This window comes from Plecotus auritus, assembly GCF_963455305.1.
Source record: "Plecotus auritus genome assembly, chromosome: 6".
NCBI classification, from domain to species: Eukaryota; Metazoa; Chordata; class Mammalia; order Chiroptera; family Vespertilionidae; genus Plecotus; species Plecotus auritus.
The window spans coordinates 83,366,818-83,388,205 of record NC_137773.1 but is presented as its reverse complement, the minus strand read 5'-3'; the positions used below and the strand labels follow the sequence as shown (position 1 = coordinate 83,388,205).

Here is a 21,388-nt window from a genome sequence, read left to right as displayed (position 1 = left end):
CTCACATGATGTTTCTCTGTCTTTCCCTCTCTCTTTCACTCTCCCTCAATGGAAAAATACCCTCAAGTGAGGATTAACAACAACAAAAATGTTTGTTGAATGAATGACTGCCTAGTTCTGTGCCATGGTGATACCTGTCCTGCCCATATCACAGGATTTTGTGAGAAGTGCGGGAGATGCAGGATCTGTTCACCGCAGCGTCGGGTTTGCAAGTTTCAGGTAGCGTCAGCTTTTAGAAGCAGAGCTGGATTCTTCTCCAGGAACTTGCCAGAGAAGCTCCACGTGGGCGCCCCGCCCACGGCTGTCACTTAGTAAGGGGCAGGACTGGGAGGTTTTTCTTAGAGCGTGGCTATTACCCGAAACGAGGAAGTAGGTGGAGCTCCGGAGGACACTGACCAATAAGAGGGAAGAGTCCTGAGCCGGGCTGGGCGTGGCTAAGTAGGCTCAGAGGGCGTTATCCTTGTTTCCACTGGGCGGCCTGGTGTCGCGTGGGAACGTGGTATCTTCATGGAAGGTGGGACTTCCGGGGGCGGGCTGGCGGCCCCGGAGCCTGCTGTCAGCTGACCGGCCACCATCTTGTCCGCCATTTGCAAGTTCCGTGGAGCGTGAGGGGAGGGGAGTGCGGCCTGCCCAGCGGATCCGCCGCTGCCGCCGCTCCGCCCCGAACCGCCGCAAGCCTGGCCTGGTTGCCCGTCCCGCAGTGGCGGCCGGCGGCACAGCGCTCCACAGGCGGCAAGGGCGGCCCCTGGGTCCCCGCACGGCACCCGGCATCAGGCCTCCCGGGGCTCCAGCCCGCCGGCCGCCGCCGTTATGGCCCTCAAGATGGTCAAGGGCAGCATCGACCGCATGTTCGACAAGAACTTGCAGGACCTGGTGCGCGGCATCCGCAACCACAAGGAGGAGGAGGTGAGCCGGCCGCGTGGCTGGCCCAGCCCTGCCCGCGACCCCGATCTGCGGCTCGTCCCGAGGCTTCCTCCCAGCTTGAGCCCCGCCTGTCCCCGGCCTGGGCGCCGCACACCCGCTCCCTCCCGAAGTCTCAGTTTACTCCCGAGGGCTGAAGGCGGCCCCAGACGAGACCCCGAAGGTCCCCAAGCCGCGGTTCTCCGACACCCCTTCTAGCCCCTTCTGCTTGGGGGTACCTGCCACTGGGTGGCCTCCCTTTGAGAGCCTCAGTTTACCCGCTTGGTGATGGGGCTCTCTTCCCCCTTCCCCTCTGACCCCGGAAGAGACTTCGCAGGTCGCCCCGAGCGGCGGCCCTCCAATCTTGTGTGTCTGGATCACCTGTTCAAATACTGAGTCCCTAACCTGCCCCAGGCCTCTTGGTTGAGGGACCCTCCTGTCCTCGGGCAGCCCCGGAGTAATCCCTTATGGGATTAGTGCGTGTCCAGATCGCTCCCTGGGTCCTGGCCCGGAACTGGTTCTTACCTATGGGGCCCGGTCCGGGGGCTGGGAGGGGGGCGGGGAAGGTGGGTACTCCCCTCTTAGGGAGAGGGACGGAGGCAGCTGGCGTCCCAGGCCAAAATAAGGAAGCTGCTGAGGGGTCCTGGAATAGTGAAGCCTTAAAAGCCAGGGGCAAGGAAAGGTTTTCCAGAAGTAAAATTGTAACCGTGGGGCATCATTTCCTTCTTCCTCCCCCGCAACCTGTGTGACCTAAATTTAGGAGGAATGGGGACAGTTAGTGGTCACCAGAACTCTGGCTTCATGGAAAAGGCCCAAGCAGATCCTTACACATGGGACATTAAAGAAAGTCCCTGCTTCCCTGGATAGAGAAAGAAGGTGCCCTGAGGAGAGCAACTGTTTGATATTGTGCAGGTGCCACTACCAGATGCTAACCGGCCTTCCAAACAATGGCGCCTAGGAAGTCGGGCATTACAGAATAGGAGGTGCAAGGAAGTTGAATTTGCTGGGAGGCAATTGTGCCCTCAGCCCAGGTCCTTCTGCTGGGAGCCTGAGTTTCTGCCTCTGTGGCACTTTTTCAGAATAGGTGTGATCTCACTGAAATGTGATTAGGTTATTTTCGTTCATTTCCATAACCTTTCATCTTGTTTTGCATCTTGTTGGAAAGCTCTCCCTAATGGCAATGGTTACAAATGTGTAGCTAACTCCTATCCTGATCTTTCCTTTTGAGTTGAAAGAGTAGTTTAGTTGGTTGCCCTTTATTACTGAGCCAGTGGCTAAGCAAATCACTGGGCAGTACCCTGACCCTTGGTTTCTTCATTTGAAATTGGTGGGAATTAATAGCGCCTTCCCCACAGTCTTGGGACCCATTAAACCGGGGTATTGGTGGAAGCATTTTTTTAAGTAGCGCAGGGCCAAGCTGGTGCTGGAAGTCTTCAAACGTCACAGGTTTCCCAGTGGGCTCTGCCCTGGGCCTGTGGGCGATTCCTGGCAGGACATAGCCTCTGGGTGCTGTTGTTTTGTCATCAGAAGATCGTTCTGAAGGTTTATCTTTGTCCCTGTAGGAGCGCAGCCCATGACTACTGAGTTACTCTCCTAGTACCCCCACTCTCTAAAATAGGCTCTTCCCTATCACCCCACCACACCCCAACTGAGACTTCTAACAGTGTGCTTTCCTGCAGCAGAAATAGTTTTCCCCCAAAAGGTTACTTTTTATAATAGATTTTAGCTTAAAACTTCTGTGCAGTATCATAGAAATGAGGTTCAGCAGTGACTTTAAAAGCTGCTTGGAAAGGCAGGATAAGTTAGTGGAGCTTGTATGAAGTTTAAGAGATTTTAGTCTTAGTTCTTGGGCCTGTTTAACTGAGTGACCTAGGCAGAGCCCCTAACCTGATTCTCATCTGTAAAGTGGGTGCAACACTGCCTCCTCTCCTTGACTGTGCTTATAAGGATGCAGTGAATAACATAATGCAGGCTTCTGTGAGCACCAGAACACCCCATGAAGTCATGTACCTGGCTATTTCCAGTCCTCAATCTGTGGCCCTTTAGTGGGTTATGAATTCAATTTAAAGGGTTATGCTTCAAAAAAGGAGAAGAAACTAGAAAATCCCAGACTTCATGTACACAGAATAATTGTTTCTTGAAACTTTTATTTCAGTTTATGCTACTCAGTGTGTACATGTGTGTATGTATTGGATTACCAGGGAAAATATATTTCTTAAAACAAGTCCCCAAAATAGGCCTGATTTACACATTTCTGGATGCTTAAATTTATTATTCTTAAGATACAGCAAGGATAATGTTGGCAGGTAGGGGGAAATCCACTTGTGAATGTCCTTGCTTCTAAAAGTTGGATATGACTAGGAAAAACCCCAATTAATGTTTTATTTTCATGGGCTCTTTTCATATTATGGGGGAAACTTTTTCTTTTAATCTTTATAAAATTATACCTGTAACTTTTTGTAATAAGCTCAGTGTTTATTAAGTAAAAGGGGACACTTCTCCCTGTAAATCAGTTTGTGTCTACGTTAAGACTTCTCTGCATAGAAATTGTGGGTGTTTCTGAGTGTAGGTTAAGATTCTGTTGTGACTTGCCTGTGAATTAACAATCTCACTGACAGCTTTCTATGAGAGCATAGGAAGACCCTCCCATCAATTTATTTAGCTATTCCCCCTTGGGTGGGCATTAAGTGGTTCCAGTTGTTTGCTGTTTGGGGCTGCAGTTCACTCCCTTGGACACAAGCTCTGTATGTACCTCTCAGTATTTGGGTAGAATAGGTTTTGGGAAGCATTGTGTTTGCATCTGCTGCTTTGCTGCCTGGGGCTGAGTACCCAGTGACTAGTCATCCTCCCTTTACCTTTGCTTTTGAATTCCATTTAGACCTGTCTCCTGGAAGCTCCCTGTACTTCCCAAGGCTCCTGAGCCCTCCCTCTGTGCCCATTGGTAGCCCTAGCACTGAAGTCTCTAAGACAGGGGTGGGCAAACTTTTTGACTCAAGGGCCACAATGGGTTCTTAAACTGGACCGGAGGGCCGGAACAAAAGCATGGATGGAGTGTTTGTGTGAACTAATATAAATTCAAAGTAAACATCATTACATAAAAGGGTACGGTCTTTTTTTTTTTTTTTATTTCAATAGTTTTATTCATTTCAAACATTTTAACAAGAAGAATGTAAACACTAATTATTATAATTTGAAACTTCAAAAAATGGAGGAATCATAGCACAATAACATACCTTATATTGAAGATGGCAAAGGCAAAATAAAATTGCCTAACAAAGGAAAGGTACGAAAGCCTTTCAAATTAAACTTAAATATAATAAAATAATTTAAAACTAAAACCAATAGAAAAGAACAAAATGTGTAAACAGTAAATTAAACATTTTCTTTAGTGCAACTTCCAAATTATGCCCGGGACATAGATGTAGATGGCAATGTAGACTGGGTTGAAAGGTTTTTGGTCTTTAAAACATCAACTTCAGTGGGAACAGTGTTGTTGGTCTCCTTTTTTAGCTAATGCATCAAAGTCTGGAGTTAGTTTTGTTGTGGCTATTCTCAGGATAAATCTGAGGTGTTCGTCAGTTAAGCTGGATCTGTGAGGGGCTTTGTTGATGTTCATGACGCTAAATGTCTGCTCACAAACATAGGTTGACCCAAACAGCACCAGTATCTTCTGTGCCATCCTCCGGATGTTTGGAAAAGTGGCTTCATTAAGTGAAGCATAAAAGTCTCTTAGTTCAAGAGAGCTGAATTTCTCCTTTAGGACAAAGTCAGACTGAAGATCGATGAGTTCCAGTTGCACCTCTTCTGGTGCTGTTTCAGGGTTTTGTGACAAAGGACAGGCCACCAGTTGAAGTGACTGGTCAATTTTTCCAACATCAGAAAACCGACGACAGAATTCTGCATGCAGGTCATCCAGTGATTTGCTGTATTTCTTCACGTTTTGGATGGTCTCCTTCTGTGTGGCTAGTGTGGCAAAATGAGTGAAGACTTTGTCTGAAATTTGTCTGGAAAAGAAAATCAGCTTCGATTTAAAGGCTTTCACATTAGTGTACATGTCATGTACATACAGATCTTTTCCCTGTAGCTTCACATTTAGCTCATTCAAATGTGAAAATATATCTACAGCAAATGCAAAGTCACACAGCCAATTCTTGTCACTCAGCTCAGTAAATTCGTCAGACTTCCCCTTTAATTTAAAAAATGCACCAATCTCTTCTTTGAGCTCCCACACTCGTTGGAAAACTTTGCCCAAACTCAACCAGCGGACATGAGAGTGGTAAAGTAAGTCGTGGTGATCCGCATCAGTTTCCTCCAGAAACTTAATAAACTGACGGTGCTGAAGTCCCTTTGCTCGAATGAAATTAACAAGCTTTACGACTGGATTAACAACATGATTAAGTTGTAATATAGACTTGCACAATGATTCCTGGTGAATAATACAGTGAAGAAAAATAACATCTTGGTTAGGGTTCTCCTCTTTCACTTTATCCTGAATTCTTTTTAGCAGTCCAACATTTTTTCCAGTTAAATTTGGAGATCCATCTGTCGTGACATTAGCAAGTTTACTCCATGGTAGCTTCATTTACTCGATGACAGTAGACACCCGGTCATACAAGTCCTCTCCCCGTGTTTTTCCTTTCAGTGGCTCCATGGCTAAAAACTCCTCCGTAATTTCAAAATTGTCACTAATCCCTCGGATAAAAATTAAGAGCTGAGCAGTGTCCTTTACGTCATTACTTTCATCCAATGCTAGTGAATAAAACTTAAAGAACTCTGCCTTACTATTTAACTTGCTGGCCAAGTCTTCATCAATCAGTTCCACTCGACGAGTCACTGTCCTGCACGATAAGCTGAGTTTTTCAAACTTGCCTTTGCTCTCTGGACACAAGAGACCTGCTGTCTCTATCATACATTCTTTCAAAAACTCGCCTTCAGAGAGAGGTTTGCTAGCTTTTGCTAATTTGAATGATAGCATAAAACTTGCTTTGGTAGTTGTCTCTTGAATTGCAGTTTGTCTGTGAAAGACATTTTGCTGAGCCTGTAATTTAGCCATCAACCTCTGTGCAGTAGCCTCCCGTTCTTGAGGTGACTGCTTGCTAGCATAGTTGCCATGCTTTGTGGCAAAGTGACGGCTGAGATTGTACTCTTTGAAGACTGCAAGTGTTTCCTGGCATATCAGACATACCGGCATTGATCGGACTTTGGTGAAAAAATATTTTGTTGTCCACTCCCTCTTAAACACTCGGCATTCACTGTCCACTTTCCTTTTCTTTGGTCCACTCATGTTTAATATTGGGCTAAAACCAACAGTACCGTTCTCTTACTAAATTCTTTGCTAAAATAAGACAGTAAAGTATAAAAACAAGTGATTAAATTTGCTCTACTATAACATTTTTGGTCTTCTAAAAAATATATATATAACAAAATCATCTGAAAAAGTTCAGAGGCACACCCTGACCATAGAGAACAACCCCTTTCCTCCATAGGAAACCTGTGTATCTTTCACACAGGCCCTTTGTTTATGGTAACACACATAGCTGCACATTGCTGTGTCTTCCAGACACACTTGTATGGGAGGTGCTAGGGCAGTGCAAAACATGGGTAACCAGTAGTTACCACTAGCACTTCCGTTACTGGCAAAAAACAGCCACAGTGCACATAGTGTGAAAGAGCCCATTATCAATGTCAGATTGCATGCACTGGACTCTATAAAAACAACCAAGTGCCACTTTTAAATGCCCATTGTAACAGTTTTTCTTATTAAAAGCTGGAAATGGCAGGATATTTATATATATACCCCTACTGTGACAGCCTGGCAGAGCATTACAAAGGAGAAAACCCAGCATCTGGTGATGTCCATAAGTACAAGACTTCAGGCTGTCATTACTAGGAAAGGGTTTCATCCAAGTATTAGATATGAACATTTGATTTTCAGTTTTTCATTTGTCCAATTACTTCTGAAACCCTGAAATTAAGCGATTTTGTAATAAAATCTTTAGTTCATCACAATTCTATACAATCTTTTTGTTCAACCCACTGAATTAGGGTTCGTTCACACTAGCCGTGCTGCCGTTGCAGTGTGGTGCAGTACTGCAATGCAGCGCAGCTAGGGTTAATGCAGGGTACACAGGTTTCCATCATGTTTGCGTTGATGCTAATGTGCAGTGGTGCATGTTAACACAAATGCCCTGTAGCACACATTTTTACAGGTGCAAGGGGGAGAAGCAAACACAGCACAAAATGCATTTGTTTTGCCACTAACACATGCGGTTAGTGGCCACGGTAGCGTTACTGATACCGCATCTGTATCAGCAAAAAAATGCAGCCGCAGCATGGCTAGTGTGACATGTCCTCTGTGTGTCTTTTTCCCTGCTGCGCGCGTCCGCAGTGGGAAAAAAAACGGCAGTGGATACAAGCCCTAAAAGCTGAAAGTCTTTGTTGTTTTATTAACAAGTCATTGTGATGTACAGAATGTGGGAACAGGAAAAAATTGTGTTTGAGTAGAGCTCTTAATCTTACCTCAGAAAGGCTCTGATACTGTGCTCTCCAGGGGCGTGTCTCCCTACATCACCACGATTACGTGTCTACGCATTCCCAGGGTGATGTCGGGAGACGCGTCCGCGGGCATTACAAGGAGCCTCTGGAAGATTGAGAGGTTGTTCCTTCTACTGAATGGGCGGATATAAATCCACCCACTCAGAAGGAGCTGCGGCCGTGTTTCCTGACGTTGCCATGTTAACACTGCTGCTGGTGAAGGAGCGGAGGGGAGAGCAGGAGAACCCTCCGCTCTTTCGGCTCTGTGGGCCGGATAGAACAGCCGAACGGGCCGGATCCAGCCCGCGGGCCGTAGTTTGCCCACGGCTGCTCTAAGACCTCAGGCTACTGAGCTTAATTGACTAGGGGCCCCGCTTCGAAGTCCATCACCTTACGTTCCAGAGGCCATGCTGCCATTCCCAGTTGGTGACTGTGTGCAGGGCCACTTAGGCAGGTGACTGGTCTTGCTGACCTTTCCTTAGCTGCTTCCATCCAGCCTTTCCTCTCTGGCCCTTCACTCAGGGACAGGTCCACACAGTCTACTCCCAGCTCCCTCTTCTTTCCTGTCACAGGAGTTGTCCTCAACAATATCTAGGCACATTTAACCCCATCTTGGAGTCAGCTACTACTGGGCGGGGGTGGGGGAGCCTGGATTTCTGCCCATGTTTACTGACCTGGTTTCCTATTACCAACTTTCGAAGCCCACACTGACACTGGAGCCTCTCTGAGGAATGCCTCTCCTTTTGCCTCCATCTTCACAGCCAGCAGCACAGCCTCATCTATCTCTCTGATTCTGACCCTCCTGCCTCCTCCTTATAAGGACCTCTGTGATCACACTGGGGCCTGTGGGGAATCCAGGGTCCTTCCCATCTCCTAAGCTAGAAAAGGCTGGGATGTTCTCCCTGGAGCTTCTGGAAAGACCAGCTCTGTCTCACCTGTCTTGTTGCAGCAGCTGCAGGAGACTTACACTGACCAACTCGCTGGCCTTTGAATCTTAACCTCCTTCCCCCAGTCAGCTCCACACAGCCACTGCTCCTTCAGTCTAAGCCCCTGAAGTGTTGCAGTCACACACACATTGCCCCACACCACAGCCCCTCGTCCCTCTGAACCACGGTAGCCTCCAGCTACTCTTCTGCCATCTTGCTCACTACCTTGAACAACACCAGCCCTGGGCTGTACCCACTTGTGCTGGAAAAGTCCATCCTGCCAGTTATGGAATAAGTCCTGGAGATGTAGTTACAGCATAGGGAATAGAGTCAGATGTTAACTAGACTTATGGGGTGATCACTTTGTAAAGTATGTAAACGTTGAATCACTATGTTGTACACCTGAAACTAATGTATTACTGTATGCCAATTAGAATTAAAAATAAATTCAGAATAATAACAACAACAAAACCCCACAAGATAATTCTAAATTTTTTTCTAAGTCCATCTCACAGATGAGGCCGCTCCCAGAACAGGGCCCTGAGCACGACTGTGGACCTTTTGGTAGTCTTCCTGTTTCACAAGGGCCCCTCAGCCTTCTGCATGCTCCTCAAACTACCCACCCCTCTTACCCATGCACTTTGCCCAGTTTCCCCAAGAGCATGGTCATTTGTGGCTCTTCATATTGTTGCTGCTCCCCCAGACCTATGGGTCCCTGTGTCCTTCCACTGTATGTCCTGGCTCTAGGGCAGTGGTTCACACTGGGAGCTTCTACCTCTGGGGACTTTGGGCAGTGTTGGGAATGTAGCTTTTGAGCTTGCCAGCACCTTGGAATCCACTGCAGGGCTTTGTAAAAACATAGACTCTCTGGGCCTTGACCTGAGAGATCCTGACCACTCGTCCATGGGGAGCCCTGGAGTCTGGATCTTTTAAAAAGTGCCCCAGGGAGCTCTTCTGAGCAGCCAGGGTTGAAATGGTTATTTTATTGCAGCCCTGAGGGGTTCATTTATGAAAGATATTTGTATCCTGTGTTTCAAATTAAGTTCTGTCACAATAAAAACAATGCTGATTTGCCCTGTGGTGAAGTGTGAATTGGCATGGGACAGGCTTAGGTGTTAGAGAACTGTAACCATGTTTGCACCTCTGGTTTCTTCTAAAAATGTCAATGATAAAAAGCCATTTATCTTAAACATTAAAATAATTCTAATTTATGTTTTTACATAATTTTCTGGATCTAAATTATGTCTGTATATCCCGACCAACTTTTTTCTTCTTGTAAGAGGAGGAGTAATATTTTTCTTTCTGTCAACAGTGCTGTATAGAAATAAAAGATTAATATAATTTCTTCCCACATTCTTCACTTTAGCTTTACATAACTTTTAGATAAATGTTTAGCACTCTTAAGTGAGTATAAAGCAGGTTATTTTTCCTCTTTCATTTATTTTTTGTTAATCCTTACTTGATATTTTTTCTTTCTTTTTTTAAAAAATACGTTTTTATTGATTTCAGAGAGGAAGGGAAAGGGAGAGAGATAGAACCATCGATGAGGAGAGAGAATCATTGATTGGTGCTTCCTGCACACCTCCTATTAGGAATTGAGCCCACAACCCAGGCATGTGCTCTTGACCGGGATCGAACCTAGGACCCTTCAGTCTGCAGGCCAAAACTATCCACTGAGCCAAACTGGCTAGGGCTTGATATTTTTCCCATTGCTTTTTTCAGAGAGTGGAAGAGGGGGGAGGGAAAGAGAGAGAGAGAGAGAGAGAAACATTGATGTTAGAGAGACATTGACTGGTTGCTTCCCTCACGTGCTCCAACTGGGGACGGGGAATGAACCTGCAACCATTCAGTGCACAGACCAATGCTCTAACCCAGTGGTCGGCAAACTGTGGCTTGCGAGCCACATGCGGCTCGCGAGCCGCGGTTTGCCACTCTTTTGACTAATGAGTTTGCTGACCACTGCTCTAACCAATAGGCCAGGACTATTTTCTGTATCTTATTACCTTTTCCTATCTTTCCCCGTTTGGAGGAACCATGATCCTGTGTACCTCTTTTATACCTAAAAACTAGAAGCCTGACGAAGATTCATGCAAGAATGGCCCTTCCTTCCCCTGGCTGCCAGCACCGCCTTCGCTCTGGCCGGAGCTGCCTTTCTACCTTCCCACGCTGCCCAGAGGCCCGGAGCGGCTTGGGTGGTGTGGAATGCCTGCGTCATCGCCATGGCGACCAGGAGTTCGCAAGAGTTCCTCCCCGCCCCTGGCCGCTCGGCGCCTGCGTATGCAAATCAACCTGCCATCTTTGGTGGGTTAATTTGCATACTCACTCCTGATTGGCTGGTGGGCATCGCAAAGGTACAGTCAATTAGCATGTTACTCTTTTATTAGGTAGATAAGGTTCAGGCAGATTCTTTCTGAACATCAGCCACTTTCTTTGGGTCTCTTTCTTCCTTGTGAGTGTTCTGAGGTGCAGGGATAGATGTAATCGGGCTCTGTTCTGCCAAAGGGGATATAATCTTGGATAGAGAATTCTGGGTCAACAGTGTTTTCTACTGTTCTTGTGGCCTCCATTGTTTCTAATGAGAAATTGGCAGAAATTGCCCGGCCAGCGAGGCTCAGTGGTTGAGCATTGATCTATGAGCCAGGTTATGGTTTGATTCCCGGTCAGGGCACATGCCCGGGTTGCGGGCTTGATCCCCAGTGTGGGGTATGCAGGAGGCAGCCGGTCAATGATTCTCTTACGTTATTGATGTTTCTGTCTCTTCCTCTCTGAAATCAATAAATACATTTTTAAAAAATTGGCAGAAATTTATTTTCTGTATGTACCATGTCATTTTCCTCTGGCTACTTTTAAGATTTTCTCTTTATCTTCAGTTTTTGGCAGTTTGACCATGATATGTCTAGGTGTGGTTTTCTTTTCTATTTCCTGTCGGGGGTGGTGAGCTTCTTGAACCTGTATGTGTATGTCTTTCACCAAATTTCAGAAAGTTTCAGCCATTATTTTTTCAGATACTTTCTCTGTCTCATCCTTTCCATTCCTGTGACCCCAGTTAGCCATATATTTCACCTTTTGACATTGTCCCTGAGGGCTCTGTTTAATCTCCTCCCCAAAAAACAACATTTTTTCTGTGACTGGGTGACTTCTGTGGTTCCACCTTTAAATTTTCTAACTCTTTCATCTCCATTTTGCTCTCTAGCATCTCTTCACACAGAAGATGCAAAAATACCTGTCAATACAGTAAAATCCTGGAATGAAAGATTCTAAAGTTCTAAACTATGCTATATCTATGATTTACAAATAATAAAGTTCTACAAGTTAGAATTTCTGAATGATTTTGATAGAAATTTACTAAGAACCAGAACATCAAACCTTAGAAAATTTTCAATTTTCACCCCAATTGAGTTTTTGAAAAGCTATAATTTGTTGACAGGCTCAGTCCACATAGGTGCTTGTTGCTGCCACTACCGTAATGGAGTTCATCTGAAGGACAGAGGTTTGTATGGTAGATATGCCAGGCTCTTCCATGCAGCTGACCGAAGTGCTCTTCTCTTGTTTTTCCCCTTATATGTTAAGTAGAAGTAAATGCACATATGGTAAGAAATTTCAATGGTATGGGAAAATTTAAAATAATAAGCAAATATCAGCAAATCTGATGTTTTCAAAATCACTAAGAAGTCATATGAATAATTTACAAGCTGAAGTCAACCTTGGAAATCTCTATCTGAAAATAATTCTCAGGCCTCTGGAATCGTGTTGATTATCTACCTAATAAAAGAGTAACATGCTAATTGACCATACCTTCGCAATGCCCACCAGCCAGTCAGGAGTGAGTATGCAAATTAACCCACCAAAGATGGCGGGTTAATTTGCATACGCAGGCACCAAGGGGGCGGGGCGGGACGCAGGCATTCCGCATCACCCCCAGCCGCTATGGGTCTCTGGGCAGCGTAGGAAGGCAGAAAGGCAGCTCTGGCCAGAGCGAAGGTGGTGCCAGTAGCCAGGGAAAGGAAGGCCCATTCTGGCACGAATCTTTGTGCATCGGCTTCTAGTATACACTGAGTGGCCAGATAATTATGATCTCTGAACGCATAATAATCTGGCCACACAGTGTGTATTCTATATAATTAAAGGCTAATATGCAAATTGTTCCCTCGACCAGGAGTTCGACCAGCAGGCAGGCTGGCCGGCCAACCACTCATGTCCCCTCACCCTGGCCAGGCTGGCGGACCCCATTTATGCACTGGGCCTCTAATGTGTGTGTGTGTATATACACACACACACACACACACACACACACACACATATACATATACATATATACACTGAGTGGCCAGATTATTATGCATTCAGAGATCATAATAATCTGGCCACTCAGTGTGTGTGTATATATATAAATAATAGAGGAATATGCAAATTGTCCGGGATGCTGTCACAGTAACGACTGAACAGCAGGCTGTGTGGGGTGACAAGGCCGGCAGGGGGGGGTTAGTGAGGAACGACCAAACGACTGAACAGCAGGCTGTGTGGGGCGACAAGGCCGGCAGGGGGGTTAGTGAGGGACAACCAAATGACTGAACAGCAGGCTGCGTGGGGTGACCAGGCCAGCAGGGAGGGCAGTTGGGGGCGATCAGGCTGGCAGGGGGGGTAGTTGGGGGCAACCAGGCCGGCAGGGGGAGAAGTTGGGGGCGACAAGGTTGGCAGGAGGGACAGTAAGGGGCAGCCAGGCTGGTGGGGGGGGCACTTGGGGGCAACGAGGCCGGCAGAGGGGGGGCAGTTGGGGGAGACCAGGCCGGTGGTAGGGGGGCAGTTGGGGAGCGACCAGGCTGGCAGGCGGAGCAGTTAGGGGCAGTCAAGCAGGCAGGCAGGTGAGCAGTTAGGAGCCAGCGGTCCTGGATTGTGAGAGGGATGTCCGACTGCCGGTTTAGGCCTGATCCCAGGGATCCCCCTGCCCCCCCCCCATGCATGAATTTCATGCACTGGGCCCCTAGTATATATGTGTGTGTGTGTGTGTACACACACACACAAACACTAGAGGCCCAGTGCACACAATTTTTGCACAGGTTGGGTCCCTAGGCCTGGCCAGCGATCAGGACCAATTGGGGCCTTCTGGCTGCCGGCCGGGGCCTTCCTTCGTTCCGCGCCACCCCCTGGTGGTCAGTGCACATCATAGTGAGTGATCGAACTTCTGAGGGGGCACTTTGCATATTAGACTTTTATATATAGATTTTTTAAATTGATTTTGGAGAGAGAGAGAGAAACATCAATGATGAGAATCATTGACTGGCTGCCTCTTGCACGCCCCCTACTGGGGATTGAGCCCGCACCCTGGGCATGTGCCCTTGACTGGAATCGAACCTGGGACCCTTCAGTCCGCAGGCCAATGCTTTATTCACTGAGCCAAACCAGCTAGAGCCTGTGTTGATTTTCTTACACATTAACCTCTATTGCCGAGGAAAGCCATTGCAGTCTGCTCCTTAAAATAAAACACAAAAAACAATTACAAAAGCAACATGCACACCCTACTCAGAGCAAGTCCACACAACACCTCGGGCTTCATGGATCTGATCCTGGCTCCAGACAGTCCCTGGTATCATCCAAGGGCAGGTGGCAGCTTAACGGAGTCCTTCCTGAAGCCTCAGGTCCTTCTGGCCAGCTGCATATCCTTTGGGAAGAGAGTAACATGGCCAGCATGTAGAGAGAGGAGATAGACACCCTCAGAGATGTATTAGAAGTGCTTCTGTTGCCTCTTGTAAGGCCAAAAGGGCCTGGGCTTGCCAATTGAAGTCCACAGCATGTATTGACACATATTTCTCTTGCCAGGGGGCTGAGGGAGTTCTTCCTTAACATTAGGTATGTGCTCTTCTGAAGATTTTGGATCTCATTCAGAACCAACCAGATGTCTCTGGTGACCAGCTCAAAGGAAGGAAGTGCCTAAGGAGGTGCCTGCCAACATGTGGGGGTGGGGGTGGAGGGCAGTGGTCTTATGCACCTCCTTGGAGCTTCAGGCTTGCGCTCTAGGGGTGCTGGTCCATGGCTGATGTGGAGGGTCTTGGCCCTAGGGTTCCTTCTCTGCCTTCTAGGTTCTGGGGTAAAGACAGGCGTCTGAAGGAGATTTAGGAGCATCCTGGCCATGCGTGATAGGTCCCTGAACAACAGAGCTACTTCAGGTTCAAATGGTCCACCCATTTGGTTATTTTCTGTCACTTCCTCTGCTGAGATTTACTCTCTTTATTCATTGTGAGTGCATTTGTGTTTCATGAGAGCATTGTTACTGTTGCTGAACTGAAATCTGTGTGTGAATTTCATTATCCTGGTTCTCTCAGGGCCAGTCTTCATTGGTTCTTGTTGAGTTTTCCTGTTTCTTATTTTGAATAATTTTGGATTGTATTCTGGACATTGTAGAGACTGGATTCTGTTGTATTCTCTGAGGATTATTTATTCTGTGGGGAGAAGGGTTTGTTTAGTGGGCAGTTAATTCATCTGGGGCCTGGGCTGAAACTACAACTCTGCCGCTCTTACAGGGGCACAAGGTCTGTGAAATGTTTTATTTTTCTAGCTTTGGCTTGGCACTCAAGGTAAAAGCTACAGCCCCACTGCTGTGGCTCAGTGGTTGAACATTGGCCTATGAGCCAGGAGGTCACAGTTCGATCCCTGGTCGGGGCACATTGCCTGGGTTGCGGGCTCGATCCCCAATGTGGAGTGTGCAGGAGGCAGCCGATCAGTGACTCTCTCTCATTGATGTTTCTATCTCTCCTTCTCCCTTCCTCTCTGAAATCAATAAAAAGTATGTTAAAAATAAGGAAATATAAAAGCTATGAAGAACAGGACATTCTGCAGTGCTTTTGCTTGTACTCCAGTGTGTCTGGATAGTTGTTGTAAACAGTATTTGTAGGGGCCTTAGTATGGTGGGAACTGCTCAGACATTACCGGAAGTGGACCCTGCCCAGCCCTCCTGAAAGCTGCCATAGGCAGGTGAACCACATTGTGTATTATCAGCCAGTGAATATTTGGGTTGTTTCTGCTTTGGGGCTGTCACAGGTTGTATATCCAGGTGCCAGTGTATGTTTGAGCACCTGTTTCAGTGTTCTTAGGGGTCTACCTGAGAGTGGGCACTGTGTTCACCCTTTTGAGGAGCTACATTGTCTTCTATTAATGTCTGCACTATTCACTCCCCATTCACTGTGTGTGGCTGATTTCTCCAACACTTGTGATTGTCGTCTTATTCTTTCCCTTTTAAATCATTAATAATCCTGATCCAGGGGGCAGGAAGGAGTCATTTGTGTAGAGGGACAGGGAGCTGAGGTCCCCTGAGCAGGATTTAGTAATCTGAAGCCCATTGGAAGGATATGGTGACAGTTGTTCCATTGTACCAACTCTTGATCATAAAATATTCATAAAATATTCTGTGGCTGAGGGCACTTGAGTAGTTCTTTGCCCTGTGAGACTGCTGGTGGCTGAGGGTCTGAGAGTGTGGTCCAGGGTGGCATGTGAATGGTGGGTGTCCCTAGGGCTACCCTCGAAGAACTGAGCCTGGAGCATGCGTGGTAACATGCGGGACATGTGGAACAGGAGCCCGCTATCTGCTATTGCTTTGCGTGCTTTCTGCCCTGTCTCTGGGAGGCAGGCTCTCTAGGTGGTGCAGCAGGGGAACATGGAATCCTGCCGCCAGCTGGACAAGCTATTGTTGCTGACGGGGGCTCCTCATACTTCATGGAGTGCTGGACAGACCCATTCTGACCCATGGTGACTGCTCCTTGCCTGGCAGCAGGTTTCAGTTCTGTTTGGGGCTGCCCTGGCGTATCTCCTGGGGTGATAGGAGGCTGTGCCATGCCTCTCCCAGTGGGTACATCAGTTGCTCTGGACCTTGTGGATTGGTATTGCTTCAGGTCTAACTTTTGTGTGTGTTTTTGTTTGTTGGTTTTTGTTTTTTATTAATCCTCACCTGAGGATATTTTTCCATTGATTTTTAGGGAGAGTGAAAGAGAGAGGGAAAGACAAAAACATTGATGTGAGAGAAGCACATCGATTGGTTGCCTCTTGCATGAGCCCTGACCAGGGCTGGGGCTGGGGAGGAACCTGCAATTAAGGTACGTGCCCTTGACTGGAATTGAACCTGGGACCCTTTGGTCTGCAGGCCGACGCTCTATCCCTCTATCCACTGAGCCAAACCAGCTAGGGGCAGGTCTAACCTTTTTGAATGGTGTTTTAGGAGATGTTCTGAGTTAGCAAGGAAACCCAAAAGAACTGAAAACATACATGCACACTAACACCTGTACACAAATGACCATAATAGCACTATTCACAAGAGGCAAAAAGTGAGAAAAATCCAAGTGTCCACGGGGGAATGGATAGAAACAGTGTTATCCACATGCACATGGTAGAACTGGAATGAAGCACTGATGCTTGCTGCAGCTTGGATGATCCTGACATCATGCTCAGAGAGAGGCAAGGAAGCCACAGACAGAGATGCTTAGTCAAGCCTGTGCTGCTTTAGGAGAGGCTGTCCTGATGTGACATGCTTAGAGGGGACTGGAGAGCTTGGCAGGGAGGAGCTGGCTGAGTGTGGTTGATGCCCCGTTCCTTGGGAGCAACTGGATTCCTGGGTTCCTAAGGGAAGGAGGTGTCTTCTCACAGCCAATCTTCCCCCAGCCTGGCTCCTTATCTGTACCTCCATGCTGGTCACAGCCCCGATACAATCTGGCCTACTATGCTTTGTGCGCCTTAACACTGTTCCTGGGAGGCTGCAGGGCCTGGCCCATTCTCCCCCTCACCAACCACTCTTGTTCCATTGGCACTCCCCTGGCCCTCCCTGCCCTCAGGAGGAGGATGGTGAAGGAATCACAGGCATTCTATCCAAATGAAATGGTTTTTTAGGCCCTGGCAGTGTAGCTCAGCTGGTTAGAGCATCATCCTCATACTTCAAGGTTTCAGGTCCCCAGTCAGGGCACATACAAAAAGCAACTAATGAATTAATAAATAAGTAGAACAAGTCAATGTTTCTTTCTTTCCCTCTCCCTCCCTGTCTCTCTCTCTCTTTTTCTCCCCCCCGGCCCTCGCCTTCTCCCTTCCTCTCTCTGTCTAAAATCAGTAAATTTTTAAAAAATTTAAAAAGCCCAGCCTGAGTGGCTCAGTAGGTTGAGTGTCATCCTGTGCACCGAAAGGTTGCCGGTTCAATCCTGGTCAAGGTATATGCCTGGGTTGTGGTTTTGATCCCTGATCAGGGCAAATATAGAAGACAACTGATTGATGTTTCTCTCTCTTCTCTTTCTATCCTTTTCTCCCTCTCTCCCTCCCTCAGCATGTCCTCCAGTGAAGATAAAAAAAAAAAATATTTACCAAAATGAAATGGCTTTTTAAAATTCAGTGGTTTTTAGTATATCACAGTCGTGCCACTATCACAAAACCAGTTTTAGGACCTGTCTCTCTGGATTTGCCTGCTGTGGACTTTTCACATAAATGAAATACTATGTGGCTTTTCACATAAATCAAATGCTCTGTGGGTTTTTGTTTTGGGTCTGGCTTCTTTCTGAAATAATTATTTGTAACTATTTTAGCCAGGCACTCATAATTTCTCAAAATTTTTTTTCCTTTTAGGCAAAGTATATCTCTCAGTGCATTGATGAAATTAAGCAAGAGCTGAAGCAGGACAACATCGCAGTCAAAGCAAATGCCGTCTGCAAGCTGACGTATGTGAGTGCTCAGGCGGCGCTTCTGCACAGTGCCCTTGTCCTGCACCCCTGGTGCTATTATCAACTCCAACATCAAGCCATCTATTCCTCCATCTCTCTGTCCACCATCCATTTCTCTGTCTGTCCATCCATTTTTCTGTCTGTCCATCACTTGTCCACCTGCCAAACATTGATTGATGCCATCAGCTCCAGGCACTGGCCTCCAGCATACAAGGCTAATTCTTAAGAGTCAAGGGAGGGGTGAGCAATGATTATCAGGTGCACAGAGCATGGTGCAGCCCCGGACCCATCTGGCCTCGCTCCCCTTCAGGCCATGCTGAGGAGCCTGGTGGGTGGAGCTCTGGACCATCCTGGGTGGGTTTTCTGCAGTGTACCTTATCTGGCTGTGGTCCCTGCTTGGTGTGGGAGCCTGGGCCATGCACCCCCCCCTGCCCCCCCACCTCTTTCTTAGTCAGAGTCATGTAGGTTTCATGAATATCATTGTAGAGGATTTTAACCAATACACAGGATGCTAGGATTTCAGCTACATACGTTCATCATCCTATAGTGTTTGTTACTAATCCGTCCCTGTAGTCTTTAATATGAAGATTTAACTGGTCAGGAAAAATGAAATGCCCGGGTTGTGTGTTGGGTAAGCCTGCATGTTCAGAGTGCGAGTGGCATGTGTCCTTCTGAGAGCTGGGATGCTGGATGTTAGGGTTTAGGCTTGTGAGTCACTGTTTCTCTCCCAACAGTTGCAAATGTTGGGATACGACATCAGCTGGGCTGCCTTCAACATCATAGAAGTGATGAGTGCCTCCAAGTTCACGTTCAAGGTGAGCTTGCTTTGGAGCCTGAACCCTGTGGTGATGGGGACTTGGGCAAAGCAGGTCCCTGGTGGAGAAGGGGAAGTCCCCTGGGCATTCCTGAGGTCCATCCTATGGACAGAGGTTGCACTGTGAAAAAACAAAATAAAAAAGTAGTTACCTCTTTCAGTCAAACTAGCCATTCAAACATCACATTTCCAGATTTTGTCAGATTATTAATGCTATTTACATAATATCAATTTTAAGTGAAATTATGGGTTTATAAGATTGACTTTATATATGTGTGTGTGTGTGTGTGTGTGTGTATGTGTGTGTATATATATATATATATATATATATACATTTACTGATTTCAGAGAGGAAGGGAGAGGGAGAGAGATAGAAACATCAATGATGAGAGAGATTCAATGATGGGCTGCCTCTTGCATACACCCCACTGAGGATTGAGCCTGCAGCCCTGTCATGTGCCCTGACTGGGAATCGAACCCTGACCTCCTGGTTCATAGGTTGATGCTCAACTACTGAGCCATGCCAGCCAGGCTGGTTATATATTTTTAAATACAAATTAAAATGAATTCATTACTCTTCAAGAAAACAAGCACTGATTATGTCACCCAGAGGCCATCACTCATCACATTGTCCTGTGCTCTCAGTCATTTTCTGAGGGATACTACTCGTGAGTAATTTGGGACACTATTTTCTTCTCACTTGATATCTATATATATAAAAGCCTAAGCGACTGGTCGGTAACATGCACTGACCATCGGGGGGCAGTCAACTTGGGCAGATGAAAAAGGAAACAGGCAATTGAATCTGTGAAAGATCGCAAGCAAGTGGGTCTGAGCTGCAGTTAGCATTGGGAGACTGGGCCATCAGCCCAAATTCCACCACTCCAGAGGCGCAGGGCCCCTGACCCCCATCAACCCCTCTGGTTGCCTCCTGCCTGGGCAGCCAGGACTGAGGGATGGAGGGAGGGAAAAAAGAGACCATGAACTTCGTCCCTAGCACCCACCTCCTCCTATCAGACTGGAGCCACCCCCAGGACTTGCAGGACGGTGTGCAGCTACCACAACTCTCCAGTCCGCCCCAGGCACCTCTCGAGCACTCACCCACTTCTCCGAGCCTCAGTCTGCACCCCTAGTGAGGCCGTGGGAGCTCTGTCCCAGGGACCCACTTCTCTATAGCTGGGTGTGGCAGACCAGGAGATGTGGGGGGGAGGAAGGGGGGGCAGACGCTCGGCTGACTGGGATGAACGGGGCCAAGATGAGCTGTAGTGGCTCCTCCCCGGCCACCTGCTTTGCGCACTACTATATCCCTTGGGGTATGTAGGATGCCAGTTTCAGCCCGATCCCCCGCCCCATCTCCTCAGGCCATGCTAAGGGACCCCACCGGTGCACAAATCCGTGCACCAGGCTCTAGTTGTAATATAAACATGCCTCCTGTATTAGTACATATTCTGAAAAACTATTTTTCACACCCTGGCACATTTGTGGGTATTCTGGAATTTTCCTGGTTTGGCTCAGTTTTCGATGACAATGCACACCAACCAAGCAGTGTTTCCAACCCTGGGGCCCTGCCTGTGAGTCTCTGCTGTGATCAAGCCTAGGTTCCCTCTAAAGGACATGGTCGTCCTGCCTGCTGGCTTCTCTTGAAATGAAATGCTACACTTGCCAAAATTGTGGTGGTGCTCTGCATGTGTCTTAAAGCATCATATACATGTGTGAGTGTGACAAGGTAGCTGCATCAGCCTAGCTGAGAGATTTGAATCCTAAGAAAACCAGTGCTTAGGATAACTTACTGCATGAGATCATAAAAGCAATTCCTGGCTGACAAGTGAAAAGGTATCATTAGTAACAGGACTCCATGGTTTGGCAAACCTTAAAGGAGCATTGTATTTCAAAGACCATATACTCCCTCTGGAGTTTTAAAGACTCCCAGCTTGGTTTTTGAATGACTTCCCTGTGCCCACCCACCTGTGACCCCCAGGCTGAGGGCTGCTTGGTGCCAAGATCAGGCGAAGGGCTGGGAGCCTCTAGGAATACTGCATGGTCCCCTTGTATCATCTCTGATGCCTTCTTTTGTTCAATTCAACAGCGCATTGGCTACCTTGCTGCTTCCCAGTGCTTTCACGAAGGGACCGATGTCATCATGCTGACTACAAACCAGATTCGCAAGGTAGGCTGCCCTTCCTGTAGGCCCCATGGTCTCCTTGGCTCTGTGGCTGGGTTCCTTTGGGTCCCTACATGAATGTCTGTTCTCCAGCTCTGGTTTTTCTGTCACTTACATGTGAATAGAAAGCACTAAGGTCAGCGAGATCTCACAGTCACAGTTCTCTTATCGAGCAGAGTCTTCTGCCCTTGGTCACATCATTCCCAAGACACACCCACACATGGCAGAGCAGGTCTGCCTTTTTGCCTGGGCAAGAGGGAGAGGTGGAAGCTTGCTGGACTGCCCTCTTCTTTTTATTTCTTGGCATTGGAGGGCTCCTTTCATGGTCACTCTTCTCTCCAGTCCTGTCCCTCTTGCAGGAGTGCCT

The 21,388-nt window shown here is 47.3% G+C and overlaps 1 protein-coding gene across 2 annotated transcripts in view; it reads left to right on the top strand.

Annotated features, from left to right (window-relative positions):
• Nucleotides 1-542: 542 nt before the first annotated feature.
• AP3D1 (adaptor related protein complex 3 subunit delta 1) overlaps nucleotides 543-21,388 on the top strand; it is a 48,886-nt gene continuing 28,040 nt past the window's right edge. The window contains exons 1-4 of one of the 2 annotated variants that reach the window (XM_080673743.1): nucleotides 543-906; nucleotides 17,952-18,047; nucleotides 18,781-18,861; nucleotides 20,947-21,027. In XM_080673743.1, coding sequence (XP_080529869.1) covers nucleotides 811-906; nucleotides 17,952-18,047; nucleotides 18,781-18,861; nucleotides 20,947-21,027 — 354 coding nt within the window. In that variant the 5' untranslated portion in view covers nucleotides 543-810. The remainder of the gene's footprint in view (nucleotides 907-17,951; nucleotides 18,048-18,780; nucleotides 18,862-20,946; nucleotides 21,028-21,388) is intronic. The other variant, XM_080673744.1, reaches the window with a different exon arrangement.